General features: G+C 63.5%; 1 protein-coding gene across 1 annotated transcript in view; it reads right to left on the bottom strand.

Annotated features, from left to right (window-relative positions):
• The window catches only part of PHACTR3 (phosphatase and actin regulator 3), an 80,464-nt gene that overhangs the window by 22,363 nt on the left and 37,290 nt on the right, over nt 1-20,811 (bottom strand). The window contains exons 2-7 of the mRNA XM_056108127.1: nt 6,484-6,642; nt 5,980-6,054; nt 5,659-5,808; nt 3,118-3,315; nt 1,295-1,436; nt 423-655 (exon numbers count right to left, since the gene is read on the bottom strand). Coding sequence (XP_055964102.1) covers nt 423-655; nt 1,295-1,436; nt 3,118-3,315; nt 5,659-5,808; nt 5,980-6,054; nt 6,484-6,642 — 957 coding nt within the window. The remainder of the gene's footprint in view (nt 1-422; nt 656-1,294; nt 1,437-3,117; nt 3,316-5,658; nt 5,809-5,979; nt 6,055-6,483; nt 6,643-20,811) is intronic.

Here is a 20,811-nt window from a genome sequence, read left to right as displayed (position 1 = left end):
CCTGAGCATCCCTGGTGTGACCCGGAAACCAGAGATACTGATAAACTAGGCGGATCCATGGCCACACCCCCCCCCCCCCCCACACACACACACACACGCATGAAGGAACCGGATCCGCTCTGGCTTTCCTCCCCCCACCCCCGGCCCCAGGAGCCTCGAGGTGTCCCTGGGAGCCTCGGGAGCCCTCACGCTGCTGAGGCCCTGCCACCTCCCGGGCGTCTGTGTCACCTTGGCCTGGGATCCGGGGCCTGGGGGAGGTGCTGCGCCCACTGGGCACACAGGGGCCACCGCGGACGACCGCCCCGCCCTGGACACCAGGGGTGCGGCGGGGCTGGGGCCAAGTGACCCCACGAGTCCTGGGCAGATGCGATCCAGACACGCCTCCGGGCCTCGACCCTCCCCGCCACTCTCCGCGCCCTCACCGGCGATGACCGAGTCGTCGAGCACCTCGGGGTCCTGGTAGAGCAGCAGGTCGTCGTCCCGCAGCTCGGGCCTGCCCAGCAAGTTCTCCTTGTCCTCCTCCGACTCCTGCCGGCTGCCGGCCGCCCCGTCGGGGCTGCAGCTCTGCTCCTTGGCCTGCTCCATGCTTGGTGTCCGGGACAGACGTGCGTCCAGGCGCTTCTTCGGGGACCCTTTGCCTTCCCGTCCCTGAAAGCTGGACAGGGCAGCTCAGGTGAGTGCGGCCGCCCCCTCCCCCAGGGGCCCAGCTCGGCCCTCCCCCACCCAAGGGTGCCGCGGGCGGTTCTGGTGCCCCTGAGCTCGGGCAGCGAGGCGGGTCCAAACACGCCCGTCCCCTCCCCGTGGTCCCTCCACAGGACCAGGACAGCGGACCTGGAGGCAGGGTCAGAGGGGCCTCCCGGGGGAAAGGGGGCCGGGCGAGAGCAGCGAAGGCCCCAGAACCTGGGGACAGCGAGGGGCGGGGCCAGGGGCACAACCACACACCACACACACCTCATGCAGCCACAGATAACCCCACGCACCCACACAACACACAATGCACACACACCACTCAACACACACCGCACACCTCCCACACCCCCACACACACCTGCACACCCCCAAACACAGCATCACAACCCCCCCCACACCTGCACACCCCATGCACACCCGAACCCCCACAGACTCATATGCACGCGTGTCCCGTAAGCCCTCACCTTCCCACCACACCCCCGCACCCCTCACTCCCGCACCCCCTCCCCGGACTCCTCCCCACCCCCCGACACACCCCTGCGCCCGCACCCTGCCCTGGCCCTGCCCCCCCACGCCCCCAGCCGCGGCTCCATGTCCCGCTCACCTGCCCTGACAGTGCTTGGTGGCCAGCGCCCGGTGCAGCTCCTCGATGACGCGGCTCGGGGGCCGTGGGCAGTGCACGGCGGGGAGGCTCGGGGACCCCGAGGGGCTGGACAGCTGGGCCACATGGAAGGGCACGGCCGGGCCTGGAGTGCAGGGGCACGGGCAGGAGGTGAGGGCCAGACACCTGCCCAGGAGCCCCTGCTGCCCCTCTCCCGGCCACCGGAGGTGCCCCCGACAGCCCTGTGGCCCCCACCGGGGAAGGCAACCCCCCCCCCCACACCCAGACACAGCTTCCTGGGGACGCGCCTCTCTGGGGACCCGGGACGTGGCAGTGGGCGCTCCTGGACACGGCACCGGGCACAGAGCACAGCATCCACCCCTGCCCAGGCCTGTCCCAGTCCCCGGCGGGATTCCCCAGACCCCCAGTCTGGGCTGGCAGGTTCTGCTCCCCACTGTGTGTACCAGGTGCCGGCTGCATCCACAGACACGCCCTGCAGTGCCCCCTGAGGAAGCTCGGGACCCCCTGGCCCTGCAAGGCCTCTGAGGAAGCTCGGACCCCCCCCCCCCCGCTCCACAAGGCCCCCAGAGCACAGCCTGAGGGAGGGGGGGCTGAGCACTGCGGGGGGGTGGGAAGCAGAGTCACCCAGGATGCCCCTGAGGTCTGTGCCCAGGGCCTCTGGCTGCAGACCTGCAGTGGACACAGAGGGCCTGGCTGGGGCACCACGGGGTCTCCGCAGTCCTGCATGGGGACAGTGTCCCACGGGTCAGGAAACTGAGGCTCAGCAGAGAGTAATTAAGTAAGTAAAGTAAAGGCCCCCCCCGTTGATCGTCGATTCGCTCGAGGGGGCCCAGTAACGTCTCCATTGGAGACTTTGTTGTTACTGTCTCTGGCACATCAAATACGTCACGGGGAGCTTGCCAGGCTCTGCCGTGCGGGCAAGAGAAGCACCTAGAAACCACATCCCCCCACCCTGCACGGGCTGCTTGCTACCCCAGGCCAGGCCACAGACCAGGCGGGTCACAGGCCTTGCTGGCCAAAGTGGAGAGTGGACGAGGCCTCAGGAGCTGCCTGGCTGTGCATGACCCAGGAGGGACCCCAGGAGGACCCCCGGCCGCACCCAGACTCCAGGAGCTAATACTTAGGATCTTGGCAACACGTGACGAGGCTTTAAGCAAACAACGTCGGACCTGCCGACATGGCTGGTCCTCAGGGACCTGCAGGACTGGGGGTCCTGGGCTCAGCCAGAGACCACCAGGCCGACCCTGAAAGCCCGCAGGAGCCTGGCCCCCTGCTGCCGCCTAGTGGCCACACGCGGAAGCACACGTCCTCTAAGGTGAGCCACTAAATGTGGTCTGGGGCCGAAAGAAAAAATCCAAGTAAGCGCCCACCCTGGCCTCCAGTGGCCCTGGGCTTGGGGAGTGGCACTGACCCCCACGGCAGCTGGGCCGGGGGCTGGTCCTGAAGATGCTGTGATGGGGGGGGGGGGGGCTCTGGGCAGTGAGTGGAGGAGGAATGTCCCTGCAGGAGAGCAGGGGGGTGGGGCACAGGGGTCCCGAGCTGAGCAGGGCGTCGGGGTCTCCTCCCAGGGCCTGGAACTGGGTCTGGAACCATCTTCCGAGACTGTGTCCTGACACGGCCAAGGGATGGCCCCGATGCCGAGCCTTGGGTAGTGATGGCCGCACCCGGGACTTGGGGGCCCTGGCCAGGCCTGGCCGGCCCCCGGTCCTGCCCTCGGGCCCATGATATGGGGGAGTGTCCTGAGGGTCGGAGGCCCAGACCCTGTGGACCCCAGCGCGCAGAGCCCAGCCCCCACGGGAGCTCACCTGAGAGCGGCTTCCCCGCTTTGGCGCCTGCCTTGGGCGGTGGCGTGGGCAGCAGCGGGGGGCTAGGGAGCTGCCCCCCAGGACTGGCCGGGGCATCGGGCCCCGCTAAGGCTTCTGAGGGCTCGTCCGCGGTGGACACGGGGCTCTCGGCGTCGGCATCGCCCGGGGACGCCACTGGCACGGATGACGGGTCCACGGCTGCGTCAGAGACAAGACGAGGGTCAGAGAACTTGGAGGGTCCAGCCCGCGGGGCTGCCCTGCGCGTGCTCGGGACCCTGCTGGGCCGCCTCATCTCCCGCCTCGGTTTACCCACCAGTGCCCGGGGGAGCACTCATGGGAGTGCTGCATGCTGGTGACAATTTTGGGGCAGACATTCAGACACAGCCACCCCATCCCCGGGCTGAGCCCACCATCCCCGGGCTAAAACCCCCATCCCCAGGGTGAGACCCCCGTCTCCAGGCTGAGACCCCCATCCCCAGGCTGAGACCCCCACCTCCAGGCTGAGACCCCTGGAGGGAGTGGGCATCTGCAGGGGCCCAGCCCTCCCACACCAGCCCAGACCCCTAAAGCTCTCAGGCTACCCCATCCTTTCCCTTCACGCAGCTCAAATCCCACCATGCATCACCCCTTCCCCCCGCCTCCTGCTCTCTTCCGGGGAGAGACGTCTCTGCCCGCTGCCTCTTGGTGGGAGACTCATGTTGGTGCAGACATGGGGGGCTGCGGTGACAGGGCAGCGAGGGGGGGCGTCTGCGTCGCACACTGGCAACCCGGGTTTGACCCTTCACTCCCCGGCAGCCCAGAGAGCCTCCGAGCACCGCCAGGAGTAACTCCCGAGTGCAGAGCCAGGAGGAACCCCTGAGCTTCACCAGGTCTGGCCCCCAAATTAAAAAACAAACAAAAATCAAAAACGTTAGTGCGAATGGGGTGACCGGGGGCTCCCACAAACCCGAGGGCCCCCAGACTCAGCAGAGGCGGGTGGGTATGACATGGGGATGTGGGTGGGTCACCCTCCTCCCAGCACAGGGCTCCGAGCTTGGCCCCCAGAGGACCCCAGGGCCGGACACTGTGCTAGGGGGCGACTGGTGAGGGTCCCGCCTCAGCCACCGGGTCGCACGGTGGGGGCCCCCAGGGGACCCCAGAGTGAGGCTCCTCCCACGCTGCATGAGACCTGAGGGTCCCTGGGAAGGTCCTGGGGTCAGCCGGGCAGAAGGAGGTGACCCAGCTGACCCCTCAGGCCTCGGGGCCTGTCACACTCCGCCCCTCCCACCAGCCCCAGGCTTAGTCTCACCTTGGCTGACCCTTGACCTTTCCTGATCTCCCACTCGGCTTCCCCAGGGGCCCCTGACCCGCCTGATGCTCAGGGTCGGGCTCTCTCCCGTGAGACTGGGCGCCTCAGAGCAGCCTCTCCCAGTGCCCCTGTCCCCCCCCCCCGCTGTCCACCCCATAGTCGCCCACACTGTCCAGCCACACCCAGGGGTCCTCAGGAGGCCTCTGAGGCAGCGTCTCCCGGGTCTGGCTGGACACCTGCGGGGGCGGCTTTGGGGGACTCCGGCTGCCTCAGGCCATGACGGGAGGGGCCCCTGACCACTGACCACAGTGACCACACTGGGGACCCAGCCCTGCTGGGCCGGGCAGGAGCCAGGCAGAGGGGCGAGATGGGGTGAGCTGGGGGTACGGGCAGTGAGGCTGACCCGGGGTCCCCAAGCTCCTGGGCTGCTTCTGTCTTACAGGCCGCCCCGCTCTGGCCAGCAGGGGGCGCTCCTCGCCCACGTGCGTCCCCGGCCTGGCAGGACACGCCTGGGTCCAGCACTGGGGCTGTGCCCTGCTGTGTGCTGGGCTCAGTCACGCAGCACCCAGGGTCCAGACCTGGTGCGCTGCAGCCTCCAAGCACCGCCCAGCTTCCGTGCAGGACAGACGGTGGACACGCCGGGGACAGGACAGGAAGTGAAACAAGGGCAGGTAGGGGGACTCGGGGGCACCCAGGCTCAGAGAGGTCGACTGACCTGTCCAAGGCCACACAGCTCAGCCATGGGGACAGCTACGTCCCCCCCAGGCCAGGCTGATGCCAGCATCCACCTCCGTGCCACTCCCTTGGGGTCACCTGTGACCCCCATTTCTTCCGGGGCCCAAGGGGGTGTCCCAGGATGCCCCAGTGGTCAGTGTGTCCAGAGACCCAGCAGTGAACAGCCCAGCCCCCGTGGGGAGCCGTCTGGGACCTGAACCCGCAGACCATGTGCTTCCCACACTGGCATGAGCCCGAGACCCCCCACAGCTGCGGCCCAGCCCAGCCCATCCCGTCCAGCACTCGCACCCGTTTCTGTTCCACTGGCTCAGGCTCGTAAGCGCAGGCTCACGGGACGGCCCCCATGGCCACATGGCCAGCAACACTGCCCCGCTGACCCCCAGCCACTGTAGGGAGCGGGTGGACAGCTCCCCGGGTGCCCACAGCGTGGCCAGTCTTGGGGCCCCCCAGAGGGCCCCCCCCCGCCCTCCCAGAGAAGCTGTACACGGCAGCCCGGCCCGTCCCCTCCCAGCCAGTACCTTGGTCCTCAGGGCACTGTGGGGCAGCTGGGGACGCCTGCTCTGGCCCGGCAGCCTCGGTCTCCCCGGGCGGTGTGTCCTGAGGTCCGAGCGGCTCCTGCTGGGGGGCCGGGGGGGCCCCGTCGGGGTTGCAGGCCTTGCTGTCGGCCTCTGCGGGGAGATGCCACCGTCAGCCCAGGCCGGGCTCCCCGCCCACCGCCACCCCCGGCCGCACGGCGCCCCTGAGCCCGACCCCCCACTCAACGCCACCACAGCACCCGGGAAGACCCCCGGGGATGCCAAGACCGTGCCCCGCGTCCCCGCGCCCGTGCCGCGCCCTACCCTGCTCCATCATCTCCAGCAGCCCCTTCCGGATGAGCTCCTCACGCCCCGGCCTGCTGCTCATCTTCTCCAGCGCTGTGGACATGGACAGACGGCGGTCACAGCACGGCACAGGCCATGGGCCAGGCGCACGCGGGGGCGGGGGACCGAGTGCAGGCGGCCCAGAGCTGGTGGGCCCCGGAGCCCACTGCCAAGGTAGAGCTGCACCCAGGGTGGCCTCCAGGACACTTGGTCAGCAGCCCAGGGCAGCTGTGAGTGTCCCCAGGGGCATCACCCCATCCCCCAGCCACGGGACAGCCACGTGTCGGACAGCCACGGGACAGTCATGTGCCCCCCCCAGCCACAGACAGCCATGGGACAGCCACATGTCCCCCCAGGCACTGGACAGCCGCATGTTGGACAGCCACGGGACAGTCATGTGTCCCCTCCCAGCCGTGGACAGCCATGCGTCACCCAGCCACGGGACAGCCACGTGTCCCCCCAGCCACCCCCGCCGCCGCTCACCGGACGTCGTCTGCTTGAGCTTCTCACTTTTCTTCTTCCTCCACTTCCAGGGCTTGAAGATGCGACCCAGCGAGGCCAACTTGTTCCTCCTCACGGGGGGCGTGCGGGTCCCTGAGACCAGATACTCGGGGCGTGCTGGGGGGGTCTCCGCCATCTCATCTGCAAAGGAGATGCCAAGCCCTGAGTGGCCCCACACGACCAGAACCCGTCTCCTCGCCGAGGCTCCACACGCCCAGCCCCCCTCCCGCCTCGCCGTCCCGGGGCTCAGCACCGGCCTCAGCCCCTCACAGGCCGCGCCAGGGGCCCCAAGACCGCAGCCTCCGCCCTCAGCCACAGCAGCAGCCCTCACGGGGCCACGGGGCGGCCAACAGGACACACACTGCCATGGGTAGGACCGCTCCACGCGGCCCACGGGAGTAGGGGGAGGCAGGGTGGTGGCAGGGGCCAGGAGCGGGGAGGGGACCCCACAGGCATCCGGCTCTGCAGCGGCCCACCAGACAGCGCCCGCCATGCTGCGGGGTCCGGGAACGCCCCTCTGCCAAGCCATCCTGGGACCCCACCCCCAACATCGTGTCCACCACCCACGGCCCCACGGCGACCCCGCACGCCTGACCACACAGGGTGAGTCCCAGTGCCCGGGCTGTGGTCTCTTGCCAGGCCTGTGGGCCCAGGTTAGCAAGAGGCCTCAGGACGCAGGGGGACCCCAGGAGGTCACCCAGTGCCCAGTGGGGCCGGAAGATTTTCCACACTCTCCACCCGCCCCGCAGCAGAGGGCTCTGGTGGAAGCTTCTGGAATAACTCTAGTTGGAGTAGAGGCTGGGAAAGGGGGGAGCCGTCACGGGCTGCCCAGTAGGCATTTCACGGGCTCAGGAGGGCTGCAGTGGACCGGCCAGCTGGATGTCCAGCCTTTGGGTCAAAGATGGGAGCCAGGAAGTGTGGAAATGGCCCCCAGCCCAGACTGCATCCACACTCCCGGTGCTGCAGCCCTGTGGAGCGCGGCCTCCCACGGACGCCAGGGGGCAGCAGAGCTGCGTGGCCAGGCCAAGAGGGATCCGCAGGGAAGCCCCAGAACTGACCCCACACAAGCTGCTGTAGGGCTTTGTTTGGGGGGGCCTGGTCCCCAGAGGTCATCCGGCCATAGAAGCACGTCCTGACCACGATCACACTCCCAAGAAGGGGAGCCTGGAGGGTCCCGAGGAGCACCAGGGGGAGCATGGGGAGGAGCATCAGGGAGTATGGGGAGGAGCACCGGGGGAGCACCGAGGGGAGCACGAGGAGGAGCACTGGAGGAACACAGGGAGGAACATCAGAGAGAGCACGGAGGAGCACGGGAGGAGCACTGGGGAGAGTACCAGGGGAAGCACGGGGATGAGCACCGGGGGGGCTCACAGGAGGAGCACCAGGGGAGCACGGGAGGAGCGCCGGGGAGCACAGGGAGGAGCACTGTGGGGAGCACGGGGAGAGCACAGGGTAGGGTGAGCACAGAGGAGGCCGCCTGGGCGCTGAGGACACACGGGCTGGAGCCCCCAGTGGCCAGAGCCCAGGGTACAGTCGGCTCGTCCCACTGACGTTGAGGCTATGAGACCCCCAGGCACCAGCTCCTCCACTTAGGCCCCCTCCAGGGCCCGCCTGAGCCTGGCCACCTCCCCCGGCTCCCCAAAGGTGGTGACCGCACGGGCTGTGCCCCTGTGCCCTCCCGCTCTCCCGCCACCCTCCCACCCTGAGGTATCTTTCATCACCTCCAGGGCTGGAGCCCACCTCAGGGGCTCACATTAACTCTGTCCTGCCCGTCTGCCCCCCCCGCCCCCCGCATCGCAGCCCTGTCACAGCCTTGAGGACGGCGGGGAGGGGCCCTCCCACACCCCGACTGGCCTGGGGGTTCGGCCCCGTGATGCCTGAGACCCGGGAACTGCACCCACCCTTGCCTCACCCACGTCACCGTCCCCATCCCTCATAGTCGGGGGCCTGCCTGTCCACCTCTACAGCCAGGAACCCGCGTAGACGCCAAAGTTCACAGCCCCACCCCGGGCACCGAATGAGACACCCGAGTATACAGTAGGCGGATGTGTCATCCTCCGGAGAAACCAGCCCAGACCAACCACCCGCCATTCATGCAGCCGTACGTCCATCCATCCTTCCATCCTTCCCTCTATCCGTCTATTCTCCACCCAGTATTCCGCCCATCCCCATCCAGCATCCAAGCATCCACCATCCACTATCCCTCCCCATCCCTCCATTTATCCTTTCACCTGTTCATCCATCATCTATTCATTCTTCCATACAGACACACGCTGTCCGTATGTCCATCCATCCTTCCCTCCACCATCCCATTCTATCCATCCTCCATCCTCCGATCCACCCTTCCTTCGTCCCTCATCCTTCCTCTCCATCCGTGCGACCTTCTGTCCATGTGTTCATCCATCCGTCCATCCACCCTCTCCCCTATCCGTCGTTCCTCTGTCAACCACCCACCCACCAACCCTCCGCCTGTCAATAATCCATCCATTCGTCCTCCCACTTGTCCATACATACATGCAGCGTCCATATGTCCATGCATCTGTCCTGCCGTCCATCTATCGCTCCATCCACATCCACCTATGCCTCCATCCTCCCATCCTCCATTCATCTGCCTGCCTGCCTCCTTCCTTCCGCTTTCCTTTCTTCCTCTTTTCTTCCTTCCTCTCTCCTTCCTTCCTCGTTCCTTCCTTCCTCTTTCTTTTCTTCCTCTCTCCTTCCTTCCATCATCCATCTGTACCCCCCGCTCCCTGGTATAATTTTCACCCTCTGGTGGCCCAGGGCTGTGGTTCAGGGCAAAGCACCTGCCTTGCTGGCGTGAGAACTTGAGTCTGCCCGGGCACCGCCCAGATACCAAGCAGGATGCGGCCGGCACTGCCGTGAGTGACCCCTGGGCTTGTACAGAGGGAGACCCCGGCAGACGTCAGTGCCGGGGAACAGGATCGTACGTCCCTGCTCGCCCGGCACCCAGGGGAACCATGGCAGAGATGGGAGGCTGGCCTGCCTGCCAGCATTTCCCAGGGAGGGCGCCAGGGGGCGGCGTGCGAGGCGTGGGAACCGGGAACCGCGCCGGCAGGGACGTTCTTACAGGGACTTCTCCTGGGGAACCGCACACGTGACCAGCAGCGTCAGGGGCTGCCTCTCTGCTCCGGAACCCCTCCCCCCTCCTCCCCTCCCGCCCTCCTCCCCCTCCTCCCTTCCCCTCCCCCCTCCTTGAGCAGGCAGCATGCTCAGCGCTCCTGAGTGCCCCGCAGGGCTCCCTACAGTTCAGTTCGCTGCTGGAAGATTCCAGGCGGCTCTCACTGGGGGGCTCTGAGCCCCCCTGCCGGCCCCGTCCTCGGGCACCCTGGGAGAAGGAGAGGGTCCAGGGGGCTGCCTCGCCCCCAGCTGCTGTGCCCCCGCCGGACAGTCAGAGTGGGGAGCAAAGCAGAACCCGCAGCCCCTCCCGCTTCCTTCTCTCCCTCCTCCCCCCCTCCCACCGCTCGCTGCAGTGCTCCGTCTGCAGAGGGGAGCAGACTCTTACCACAGTGCTCTGGCAGGAAACAGAAGGGTTGGGGGAGCTGCCTTTGGAGCCCCGCTCCGGGAGGTTATTTCTGCCCAGGCAGGGAAGCGGCGAGTCTGAGCGAGGCTTGAGGGAAGCGTCTGTCCCTTGGGGGTGCCCAGCGCGGGGGGCCTCCAGCCCACCCGGACCCAGGCGTGCGCGGACAAGCACATGCGCCTTCAAAGACGGGCCCCGCTCGCACCTTCCGGAGTCGCTGAACGATCGACTGGCCGGAAAGACTCAGCGCGGACCAGCACGGCCCGGACGAGCCTTCGGCGCCGCTGGCTCCAGGCCACCCTCCCGCCAGCTGCCGCCCAGGACACCGGTGGGTTGCAAATGAAGGGGCCAACGTGTCCTGCAACTTTCCAAGTCAGGGACGGCCGGTGCCCCTGCGCCAGGCAGCCCCTTCCCCGACAAAGCGCGGCTCGGCACCCCAAAGGACAGACGGACGGACGGGCCCCAAAGGACAGACAGACAGACACACCCCAAAGGACAAATGAACAGACGCACCCCAAAGGACAGATGGACGGACACATCCCAAAGGACAGACGGACAGCGGGAGACGGGGTGGTGGCCAGGGCACACGTCGAGCTGCCTTCCCTGAGACCCCCCTCGTCCGCCATCTCCCACGCCCATTCTGCCGAAGTGGAGCGAGAATCGCAGTGGGGCCCCCGGCCTGCGGCCCCCGCCTGGGAGCACCAACTAAGAAGGTGGAGCGAGCAGGGCCCCCTTCTCTGTGATGGGCCTTTGGTCCTTGTGTGTCCAGACTTCTTTCTCCGTTGCCAAATTTTCTGCAACCCTCATGCACAGTTCCGACCCCCTGTAGGGAGCCAGGACCCATTCAAGAAGCCTGTGACTGAAGACTCGTGTCCAGCCACGACGGCACGGGGCGCCGCCACGTCTGGACAAAGCGGCCTCGTAGGAAGGAAGAAGGAAATTAATAGACTTGAGCGAACAAGCAGGACAGGTGGGGTCCGGGGACACAGAACTTTGCACCCCCAGACATTTTCAGGGTTGACTATGCCAGGGCACAAACCCAGTGTCCGTGCACGCGGGAAGATGGACCCTCACCAAGGACGCTTGCTGGCCACGGAGCTCTGCAGCCAGAACTCAGAGAGAAGCCGCGAGCCACGGACGTGCAGACCCACCGAGACGCGCTGGGCTCCGAGGCTGCGGACCGTGACAGGCGGCCTCTGCCCTCCTCCCTGCCCACCAGAAGGGCGGCCACGGCCCAGGGGGCAGCGCTGGGCATGGGCCAGTCCCGGGAGCCTCCCTGATTCCACGATTCCTGCCTCCCCATGGCTTGGCTCAGCGCTCTGCTCCAGCGCCCCTTTGCGGACCACTGGGGCTCCTCTCCAGCTGCCCCGGGCGCCCAGGGCTCCTCAGCACACACGATGCAGTTCCAGGTCAGCCCGTGGTGTCTCTCCAGGCCAGTCCTAACTAGAGCTCGCTTCCCCGCAATCCCTCTTGCCCTTCCTTTGCACCCAGTGGGTGAAGAGTGACCCTGAGTCCTTCCTGTGCAGTGGACCGGAGTGAGGCGGGGGGACGCAGGGAACGCGGGGGCACTTCCTGCCCCTCCCCCGTCTCCAGCATCCAGTGGCCGGGCTGCTCGCTGGGAGACACCACCTGGCACTGCCAGGGCAGGAGCCTCTCGGTGGCTTGGCAATTCCTGGGCCAGTGCCCCACGGCACGGGCTCGACCAGAGGGACTGCAGGGAAGCGAGCCCTAGCTAGGACTGTCCTGGAGAGACACCTCCCCTCCCCCAATACCCGGCCCCTCCCCAATCCCTCCTCTCCCCCCAACACTGACCACACCAGCCCCCACATGCCCGTCCTTCCCAGGGGACCGGCTACCATCAGCCACAGACAGGTCTGGGTGTCTCCAGCCTCACGGGGCGGAAGGGGGAGGCCCTGGTGGGCATGGGCTGCGTCCACACCACAGACCCTGCAAGACCAGACCCTCGGGGTAAAATGCCCCTCCCAGGAAGGCAGGGCAGCCCCGCTACGCAGGGAGAGGACGCAGGGTCCCTGCTCGCAGGCTCGGGCCCTCAGGAAATGCCACCTTGTCCTCGATCCTACTCACACCAAAGCAAGGTGAGACGTGTGGGAAGCAAACGAGGAAACGCCTGGTGGGAAGCGCGTAGGGAGCTGGCGTGGAGCGGACTCTCCCCGTCAGGCGAGCGGCGACCTGCGCTAGCCGGAACTGTGTCCTCCCAAGGACCTGTTAGTGGCTCTTAAAAGCACCACTGGGAGAAAATGGTTGAAACAGAGGAGCAAGCACACACAGAACACAGGGAACACACACGCAGAGCATACGAAACACATGCACACGCACACACAGAGCACACGAAACACACGCACACACACAGAGCACACGGAACACACACACAGAGCACAAGGAACATACACAGAGCACACGGAACACACGCACACACAGAGCACAAAGAACACACGCACACACACAGCACACGGAACACATGCACACACAGAGCACACGGAACACACACAGAGCACACGGAACACACACACAGAGCACATGGAACACACACACAGATCACAAAGAACACACGCACACACACAGCACATGGAACACACACACACACAGAGCACACGGAACACACACACGGAGCACACAGAACAGACGCTCACGCAGAGCATGGGGGACACCCACCTTCCCTCCCATGTGGACGGGCACTTTGCACAAGGGCCGGGAGACCCCGCACGGGGTGCACGGGGGGCACAGCCCACCTGCCAGCAAGGCTGGGCGATGAAATGGGGTAGCACGAAGACAGCGACCAGGCCGAGAGCGAGAAGCCCTCGCGAGGGGCGGGCGGCTGTGGGGTCCAGGACACGCCAACACCGTTTCCGACCTCACCGTGGTTGACGGGAGACACAGGGGCAGACGGAGACGGAAACCCTAACGTTTGGGTTTGAAATCGGAGGAATCTGCCTTCTCGGCGACACAGAGAGGAGGCAGAGGCTGGAAGGCGCTGGTGCCACCAACACTGGTCACTAACACTGGACACCTCCCTGGCCGGCACCGGGGCCCAGAGCTGGGCCGGCCAGGGCAGCAGGGCTGGCCTCCTGACCACAGCCACGCGAGGCTGAGGCTGTCTCAGGTGAGACAGGAGTGACCCACAAGACTCGACTTTCTCTCTGGTGCCACTATGCACCCCGGGGCCCAGCCAGGGGGCAGGGCAGGGCTGGCAGTGTCAGGGCAGAGCGACAGTCCAGGGGGCGGGCTCTCCCAGCACTGCCAACCCCGGTTCAATCCCCGCATCCCACATGGTCTCCGTGCTCTGCCAGGAGCAACCCCTGAGCATCACCGGGTTCGGCCCAAAAATGGAAAAGAAAAAGAGAAAAACACAATCCTATATTCCGTTGTGCATACAGTGAGATGGGTTTGGCGTTGGAATCCCGTGCACGAGAAGCCATTGTTAACAGTACTGTGAACCACAGGATCTTGATCAATTTTTTAAAAGAAGTGATAAAAAGAAGAGCACAGTCAGAAAATCCAGAAAAGACATCTGCAGGTTCAGCATGGAAGCCTCACAGAAATAGCAGCGATTGAGGACGAATGATCCGCTTGTCCAAACAGGGTAAGGATTTTAAAACAGCTTCAAAATCAATAGGAAACAGGGTCCAAGGCTGAGCTCTGGGGTAGATTCCAATGGCCCGGGTTGACAGAGCCGGTCAGAAAGACAGCTCTGAAGGACGCCTGCCGTCCTCACACGCAGCCGGCCGTTTGCTAAAGATTCAGCCTCTTTGGGGGGGGGGGGGGAAGCAATAAGTAGAAAAATATTTTAAAATACAGAACTAAGTTCAATGAGTCGCCCAAGAGAAGCAAATTAAGCAATGAGCATGACTTCCTGTCCCTTTGGGGGCCGATAGTGCTGCTGGAATCGCAGAGATCTGCACGACTGATTCCACCGGCCCCCACACAGAGGGTCAAGGCTTCTGGCTCCCAGGAGCTCGCCAGGTGGAGGGAGTTCTAAAAGTGTCTGTGTTCTTCAACAGACTTGGCCTTCTCGAGAAACAATCCGGGGCATATACGAAGAATGGAACACACACACACACACACACACACGCACACATGCACACATGCACAGGCACACACGCACACACACGCACATACACACGCACAAACACACACACGCAGTCTCGTGGAAAGAGGAACGTGCCACTAGGTGGGCAAGAGTTTCAGCAGAATCCCCAGCCAGCATGGAAACTGCATTTGAAAGTGATGGTCCTGAAAACCGGCCAAGGCCTGATGCTACACTTGAAGGCAGCATGTGTAATTATATCTCCAATATGGTGTCTTTATTACCAAATACTGAGCGGTGCGCTTTACAAAACGCATGTAAGACAAATAGCTGCAGTGATCAACTCCGGGTCAAAGACTCATGGGTGACTCTCGTTTTAGTCAGAGACACACCAAAGTTTTCATCTCACATTGTCAGTGAGTTCCTGGAAGCGGGACATTCAGGCAAATAAATGTCTGCTAAAAGCACATTCTCGAACAGCCTGCCTTGGTTCCGTGTTGGCTGGAATCGCTCCTTTCCCATCACAGTCGTCACGGAGGCTGTCTGGGGGCCCGCCGGGCCCTCGGGGACCAGTGACGCCGGCACTGTGGTCGTTCCGGCTCAGGACGTGCCCTGGGCCGCCTCTCCGCTCCCCGGGGACAGAACAAGCCCCGAGAGTCTCGACTCGCTTTTACGACACGTTAACACATTAGTCAACATCTAACGATCTAACGTGTAAATAGGAGGCAGAGTGTGTGTGAAAATACATAGTGAGACCTACTTTGGAAAAACACTGACTTCTCGGGGTGGGGTCACATGGGCACCACTCTGGGTCACTCCCAGCAGTGCTCGGGGACCACACAGTGCCAGGGACTGAGCGAGCACGCAAAACGGGCACTGACCAAGCCAGAGAGACCCAGCACCCACCCCACCCCACCCCACCCCACCCCACCACAGCCGTCGTTTCTAAAAGAACAGGCCAATGTCAACTCAGATAAAAGCCCAGAAGTAGAGACACGAAAAGTGGGGTTTGAACTTGCATTTTAAATCAGGAGCAAAAATGGCCTATTCCAAGGTGAGCTGAGCCTCTGAGCTGACTCAAGGTCAGGTTATCAAGCCCTGCCACGCATGCACACACACACACACACACACACACACACACACACACAGATGCACATGCACACACATGCACATAAGCACGCACATGAACACCAGGCACACACACATACATGGACACATACCCACATGCACACACACACGCATACACACGGACACACGTGCACATATACGAACACACACACACACACAAACACACACACACACACACACACACTTCTCTAAGCAAAGAGAACAGGAACCTAGAACAGCCCAGGAGGAAGGAAGGCTTGACTGGGCTGGTGAGGACAGACGCGCTTCTTAGACATACACTCAATGAACAAAAACATCATGTGGAGCCTCAAAATTTGCAAAACTGCCCCCTGAAGTGCTCCCTGAGGGCTGAGCTGGGAGTAAGCCCTGAGCACCACCAGGCGTGGCCCAAACAACAGGAAAAATAACACAACAATAAAAGTCACAAAACTTTTGTGAAACATGAAAATGCCATACACAGCAACAGTTGGGGCTGGAGAAAGTACAAGGCGGGGTCCATCTGGGCTCAAGCCCCCCAGGCCCCGAATGACCCTTCAAACCCTGCCAACAGTGACCCCTGAGCACGGACTCAGGAGTAAACCCTGGGTACAGCGAGGAGGAGCCCCAAAAATAACCAAGTAAAGCAAAATCAACACCAATGTGCTTGGCTGTGCAGAGCGGCACAGGGAAGTCACACGAAAGCAGCCCAGGCCAGCTGTCCGGACATGGGGCACGCTCACCGCCAGGGGCAGGACTCCGACATTCAGCAAAGCACCGACACGCCTTCAAACGCTCAGGCCCGACGCGCCCACAAGCACCGCCAGGGGGGCCCCACCGTCCGCCCAGAAAAGATGGAGTAGCTGCAAGATCTCAGGCACACACGGGCCTCTCAGCTGGTCTGAGTCCCCACCCGCGGGGTCCCGGTGCCCACCCCCACCCCACACTGCCGCACGGCCAGCGCCCGACTCCAACACCTCCCGGCTGACCCCTGCAGAGACGCCAAGCCGCCAAAAGGGTCAGGAAGACTCGTCTTCGGGCTGGGAACTCTGTGTGTTCTCGGGGTGGGGCGGGCAGCCCCCATCCTTCCCGACGCCCCACGAGCCACACCCACACCCCACCACCACTTTCGTAAACTCGTGACCAGTTAAATATCCCGGAGCTTCCGGAGTGTGTGGCCACAGACGCAGCGGCGAGACCCCTCCAAACTCCACAAGGCTGGCAGCCCGTCAGAGCCACCAGGTCAGAGGGAAAAGTTACACCCGCGCTCATAAAGCACAAAAAAACAGAAACAACGTCACAGAAGGCTCAACGAGCAACAGCGGTTTAGTGGATCTGCAGAGAAGGACTTGATGGCCCACGGTGAGATACAACAATTCTCACAAATTTCCTTCCGCTGAAGTATTTTGGGTAATTTCACTTAGCCATTCCGTTGTAACAAGCAGCATGTCATAAATTATTTCATGCCTACTAGAGAGACACCCATCACCCATCCCATCAGCGGCCAAGACTCAGAGACTATAAAATCCAGCTCCCGGACGAGACCAGTGCAGTCTCCTGCCCCTGCGCCTGGCTGTTCCTCGCTGGGTCCCTTGGAGGGGAGCGGGTTGAGCTTTCCTCCCCACCCCGACCAGGGCTCCGGCAGCCGAAGACCTCCAGGACCTGCCACCACCATGCCGAGACCACTCTCCACACACATGAAGGTACTGGCAGAGGGACAAAGCCACGCGGGTTCCGGGGCCGAGATCTCCAAGCCTACTCGGATTGGAGTCGAGCATCCTCCACCCAGATCCTCCAAATTCCAGTAGGCGGGGGTCACACCCACCACCTGGCCCCCTGGCGCCGTGTAATCCCATCAGCGGCCAAGACTCGGAGACTATAAAATCCAGCTTCCGGCATTTGCGGCCGCGCGTCATCTTTTCAGAACATCTGTTTATGACATCTTATTATCTCATTCCTACTTTGGACAAACTTGCAGGCTATCGAATGTAGCCTGCCCACAGGGCAGAGTCTGGCAAACTCCCCGTGGCCTACCAAATATGCCAAATACCAGTAACAATGATGGGTCTCATTCTCCTAAAGAGCCGTGAATATAATCTCAGGGCTAGGATGAAAGAGACGTTACTGGGGCCTGCTCGAGGCAATCGACGAATAACAGGATGATGAAAAAAAAAATGAAAAAACTAGAGAGACAGGCTTGGGGACCCATGTCTGCGGAAACGGGAGAAATGACGGCGGGAAAGTGACACTTGTGTTGTGGGGCTGGTGTCGAAATACTGAACGCCTAAATGCGTCCTGAACAGCTTTGTAAGATCACGTTGTTTAAAGAAAGGGGGCAAAACAAAGAAATATAAAGCATTATTTTTTAATGCAGGAGCTCTGCTATTTATTCAGCCTTTGACGAAGCTGATTGAATTGGACATGGACTCCACATTCCTTTTATTAAAAATATTTTTAATTGGATATCCGTGAGATAGACCGTTGCAAAGCTGTTCATGATTGGGTTTCTGTCAGGCAATGATCCAGCACCCACCCCTCCGCCAGTGTACATTTCCCACCACCAAAGTCTCCTGTTTCCTCACCACCATCCCCCAAACTCCCACTCCCCACCCACTATGGGAGACACTTTCCTCCTCTCTCTCTTTCTCTCTCTCTCTCTCTCTCTCTCTCTCTCTCTCTCTCTCTCTCTCTCTCTCTCTCTCTTCTTTCATGCATCATGGTTTCCAGTACAGGTGCAAAGAGGTCATGGTGACCTGTTGGCGGCACCATACCCCAGTATTAAAACACTGTTACAATTACAACATTATAATTAAAACATTAGTATTAAAAACAAAACGTTTAAAACCAAAAATAAAATCTGAGGGGCTGGAGTGACAGGACAGGGGGGAGGGCGCTTGCCTTGCACGTGGCTGACCCACTTCGACCCCTGGCCTCCTATAAGTTCCCCCGAGCACTTCCAGGAGTGATCCCGGAGTGCAGAGCCGGGAGTAAGCCCTGAGATCCGCCGGATGTGGCCAAGACCCAAAACTAACGAAAGAAGAAAAATCAAAGAATCAAAATGTCCCTGTTTTCTCCCAAACTGCCACCCTCCCTGCCACCCACCTCGTCCCCTCGAATCTACCCACCCGCCTACCCCTCACCAACCCACCTGTCCACGCGCCCCGTGGGCTCCCCACCTGCCCAGCCCCACCCCTGCCCCCTGCAGGACCACACACTGGCCCCGCCCACCCACGTGGCCTCAACCTTCCCCTCCCTCCCCCACTCCCTGCCGGGTCCAAGCAGAGGCCTGGCGTGGCCACCTGGAGGGGCTGGACCCCCTAAGCTGGGGCTGTCCCTCTCCCTGGGACACAGCTTCCTGTTTGCACAGTAGCTACTGGCTGGCGAGAGGGAGGGAGGGAGGGAAGGAGTGAGGGTGGGGACGGCGACGTGCCAACCAGCCCCAACTGTCAAGGTGACCCTCCTCACAGGAGAGAGGCCTGTGACCCCCCTGCCCCAGAGACCCAAGTCCCACGCACCTGGCTCCAGGCCGCAGACTGACCGCCAGGGAAGGGGCCGGGTGCACCACAGGGTGACCACACAACAAGGCCGTCGAGGAGGGCGGGCGGGGAGGGGCAGGAGCGGGGACAGTGTCCCGGGGCCCCGTGTGCTCCGAGACACGGGCTGGCACTCGCTGTGGCCTGGAGTGGACTCTCACCACACGGGTGTGTCCAGTGACTGGGGGCGGGAGGGGGTTGTCAGGCGGGGCAGCCCAAAGCCCAAGCCCCACCTGGCCAGATGCCCGTGTGGCTGAGAAAGACTCGGTGACCAGCGCAGGGATGGGTCGCCTGCTCGCCAGGGGTGATGGTCATCCGGGCCATCTCCCTGCAGGCCACTCGCTCTGTCCTGCCCAAGCTCCCTCCTCCCGCCAATGCTGCCCACTTGCCCAGACAGAGCATAGGGCAGAGCTGGCAGCCACACAGGACAGGTGACCGGGAGAGGTAACTGGAACAGGTGACTGGGGCAGGTGACCAGGACAGATTCCTGAGCATGTGCCCCTGTCCCCTGGGGCTGTGCTGCCCCCACCCATGGGTGACCAGGGCGCTGTGGGTGGGGACTCAGCCCGGCCCTCCCAGACGAGGCCCCAACACACGGAAGAGATGGCCAGTGTCCGCGGCTACACGTGGCAGCCCACCCCACGCCGGCCTCATCTGTCACATGCGTGGCTCCATGGAGGCCTGTCCAGGCCCCGGGCAGCAGGTACGCCAGGCCCCACCCAGCCTTGGGGACAGCGACATGTCACAGGTCGAGAGAGGCCTCAGTAGGGCCCCACAGGAGACTCGAGTCCCCGAACCAGCTCCCCGCTCTGCCTGCCTCCTGGTGAATGGGCAGGGGTCAGGGCCACGAGGAGCCGAAGCCCACGTGCTAGTGCCCACTGAGACCACTGAGACCCGGGAGCAGCTCCACACGCATCCTCCGGCGGGGGCCGGGCCACACAACCACGCCCCTGGCCTGCCCTCACGAGGACACCCACCCAGGACACGAGGCCCAGCGGGTGACGTCACTCGGGAGCAGAGGGGCCAAGAGCGACAGAACCACAAGGGGCCTGAGCCTTGAGTGCTCGGGACCCTCCGTGGGGCCGCGCCCGGCCCGGTCGCCCATGGCCCAGGCATCAGGCACGATGCTGGCGTCAGACAGGCTGCTATGGCCAACTCCGCCACCACCCAGCGTCTGCCTGGAGCTCACGGCCTGAACGCTCCCCGCAGGGCAGCGGTACAGGGCCTGGTGTGACTCCCCCGCAGTCGAGCCCTCGGCTCCCGAGGGCAGATTGTGATTCCAGGCCAGCGGCCCCTGGGCAGGCCTGGCAGGGTCTCAGGGCCCATGTCCAGCGGCCCTCCGTGTCCTGGGTACTTGGCAGACTCTGCGCTCACGGGGCTTCCTTCCGACGCCAGACAAAGGCAGCTTTGCTGATGGCGCAGAGGAAAGCCCGGCGCAGACCCCAGCCCCAAGTGTCCCTCTCAGAGCACCCCCAGACCAAACACAGCCCCCGCGGGCACTGCCTAGGGCTCCCTGGCCATCCCCACCCCAGCCCGAGGGAGGGTCAGCATTGAGGCCCACCCCTGCAGGAACTCAGCGGCGCCTTGACCCATCAACATCCTCTCTAGAAAAGGCTTCCGAGGTGCTATAAGCGGACACGCAGGCCCCAATCCAGGGACCCCACAGGGCTGCAGCCGTCCCGGAGTGAAGGACATGAAAGGCAGAGCAGGTGAGATGACATGCAGGACACAGGGAGGGCCGAGGACAGACAGACGCCTGCTCGGGGCATGTCTCAGGCTCCCACAGGGCAGAGGCCACACTGAGACCTCAGAGCCACGGAACTTCCCCGGTACAGAGCAGCATGGCTGACGGACGCGGGGTTCTGCACGTCGAGACTCATGCCCATAGCAGAGGCCACAGACCCTCAGCGCCACACCCGAAGGGAGCAGGGGTGCAGGCATGGGAAGGTCTCCGAGGTCCAAAGGCCTGCCAGGAGCTCGCTCACGGCCCGCGCTGGGCAGAACAAAGCCCACAGCAAGCCAGGCCAGCGGCGGGCAGGGCCCAGCTCAAGCGGAGCCCATGCCCCTCCCCAGACTGCGGGACGCCCCCCTCA

Source organism: Sorex fumeus, unplaced genomic scaffold (assembly GCF_029834395.1).
Source record: "Sorex fumeus unplaced genomic scaffold, SorFum_2.1 ptg000193l, whole genome shotgun sequence".
NCBI classification, from domain to species: domain Eukaryota; kingdom Metazoa; phylum Chordata; class Mammalia; order Eulipotyphla; family Soricidae; genus Sorex; species Sorex fumeus.
This window is presented reverse-complemented; position numbering and strand designations above follow the sequence as displayed.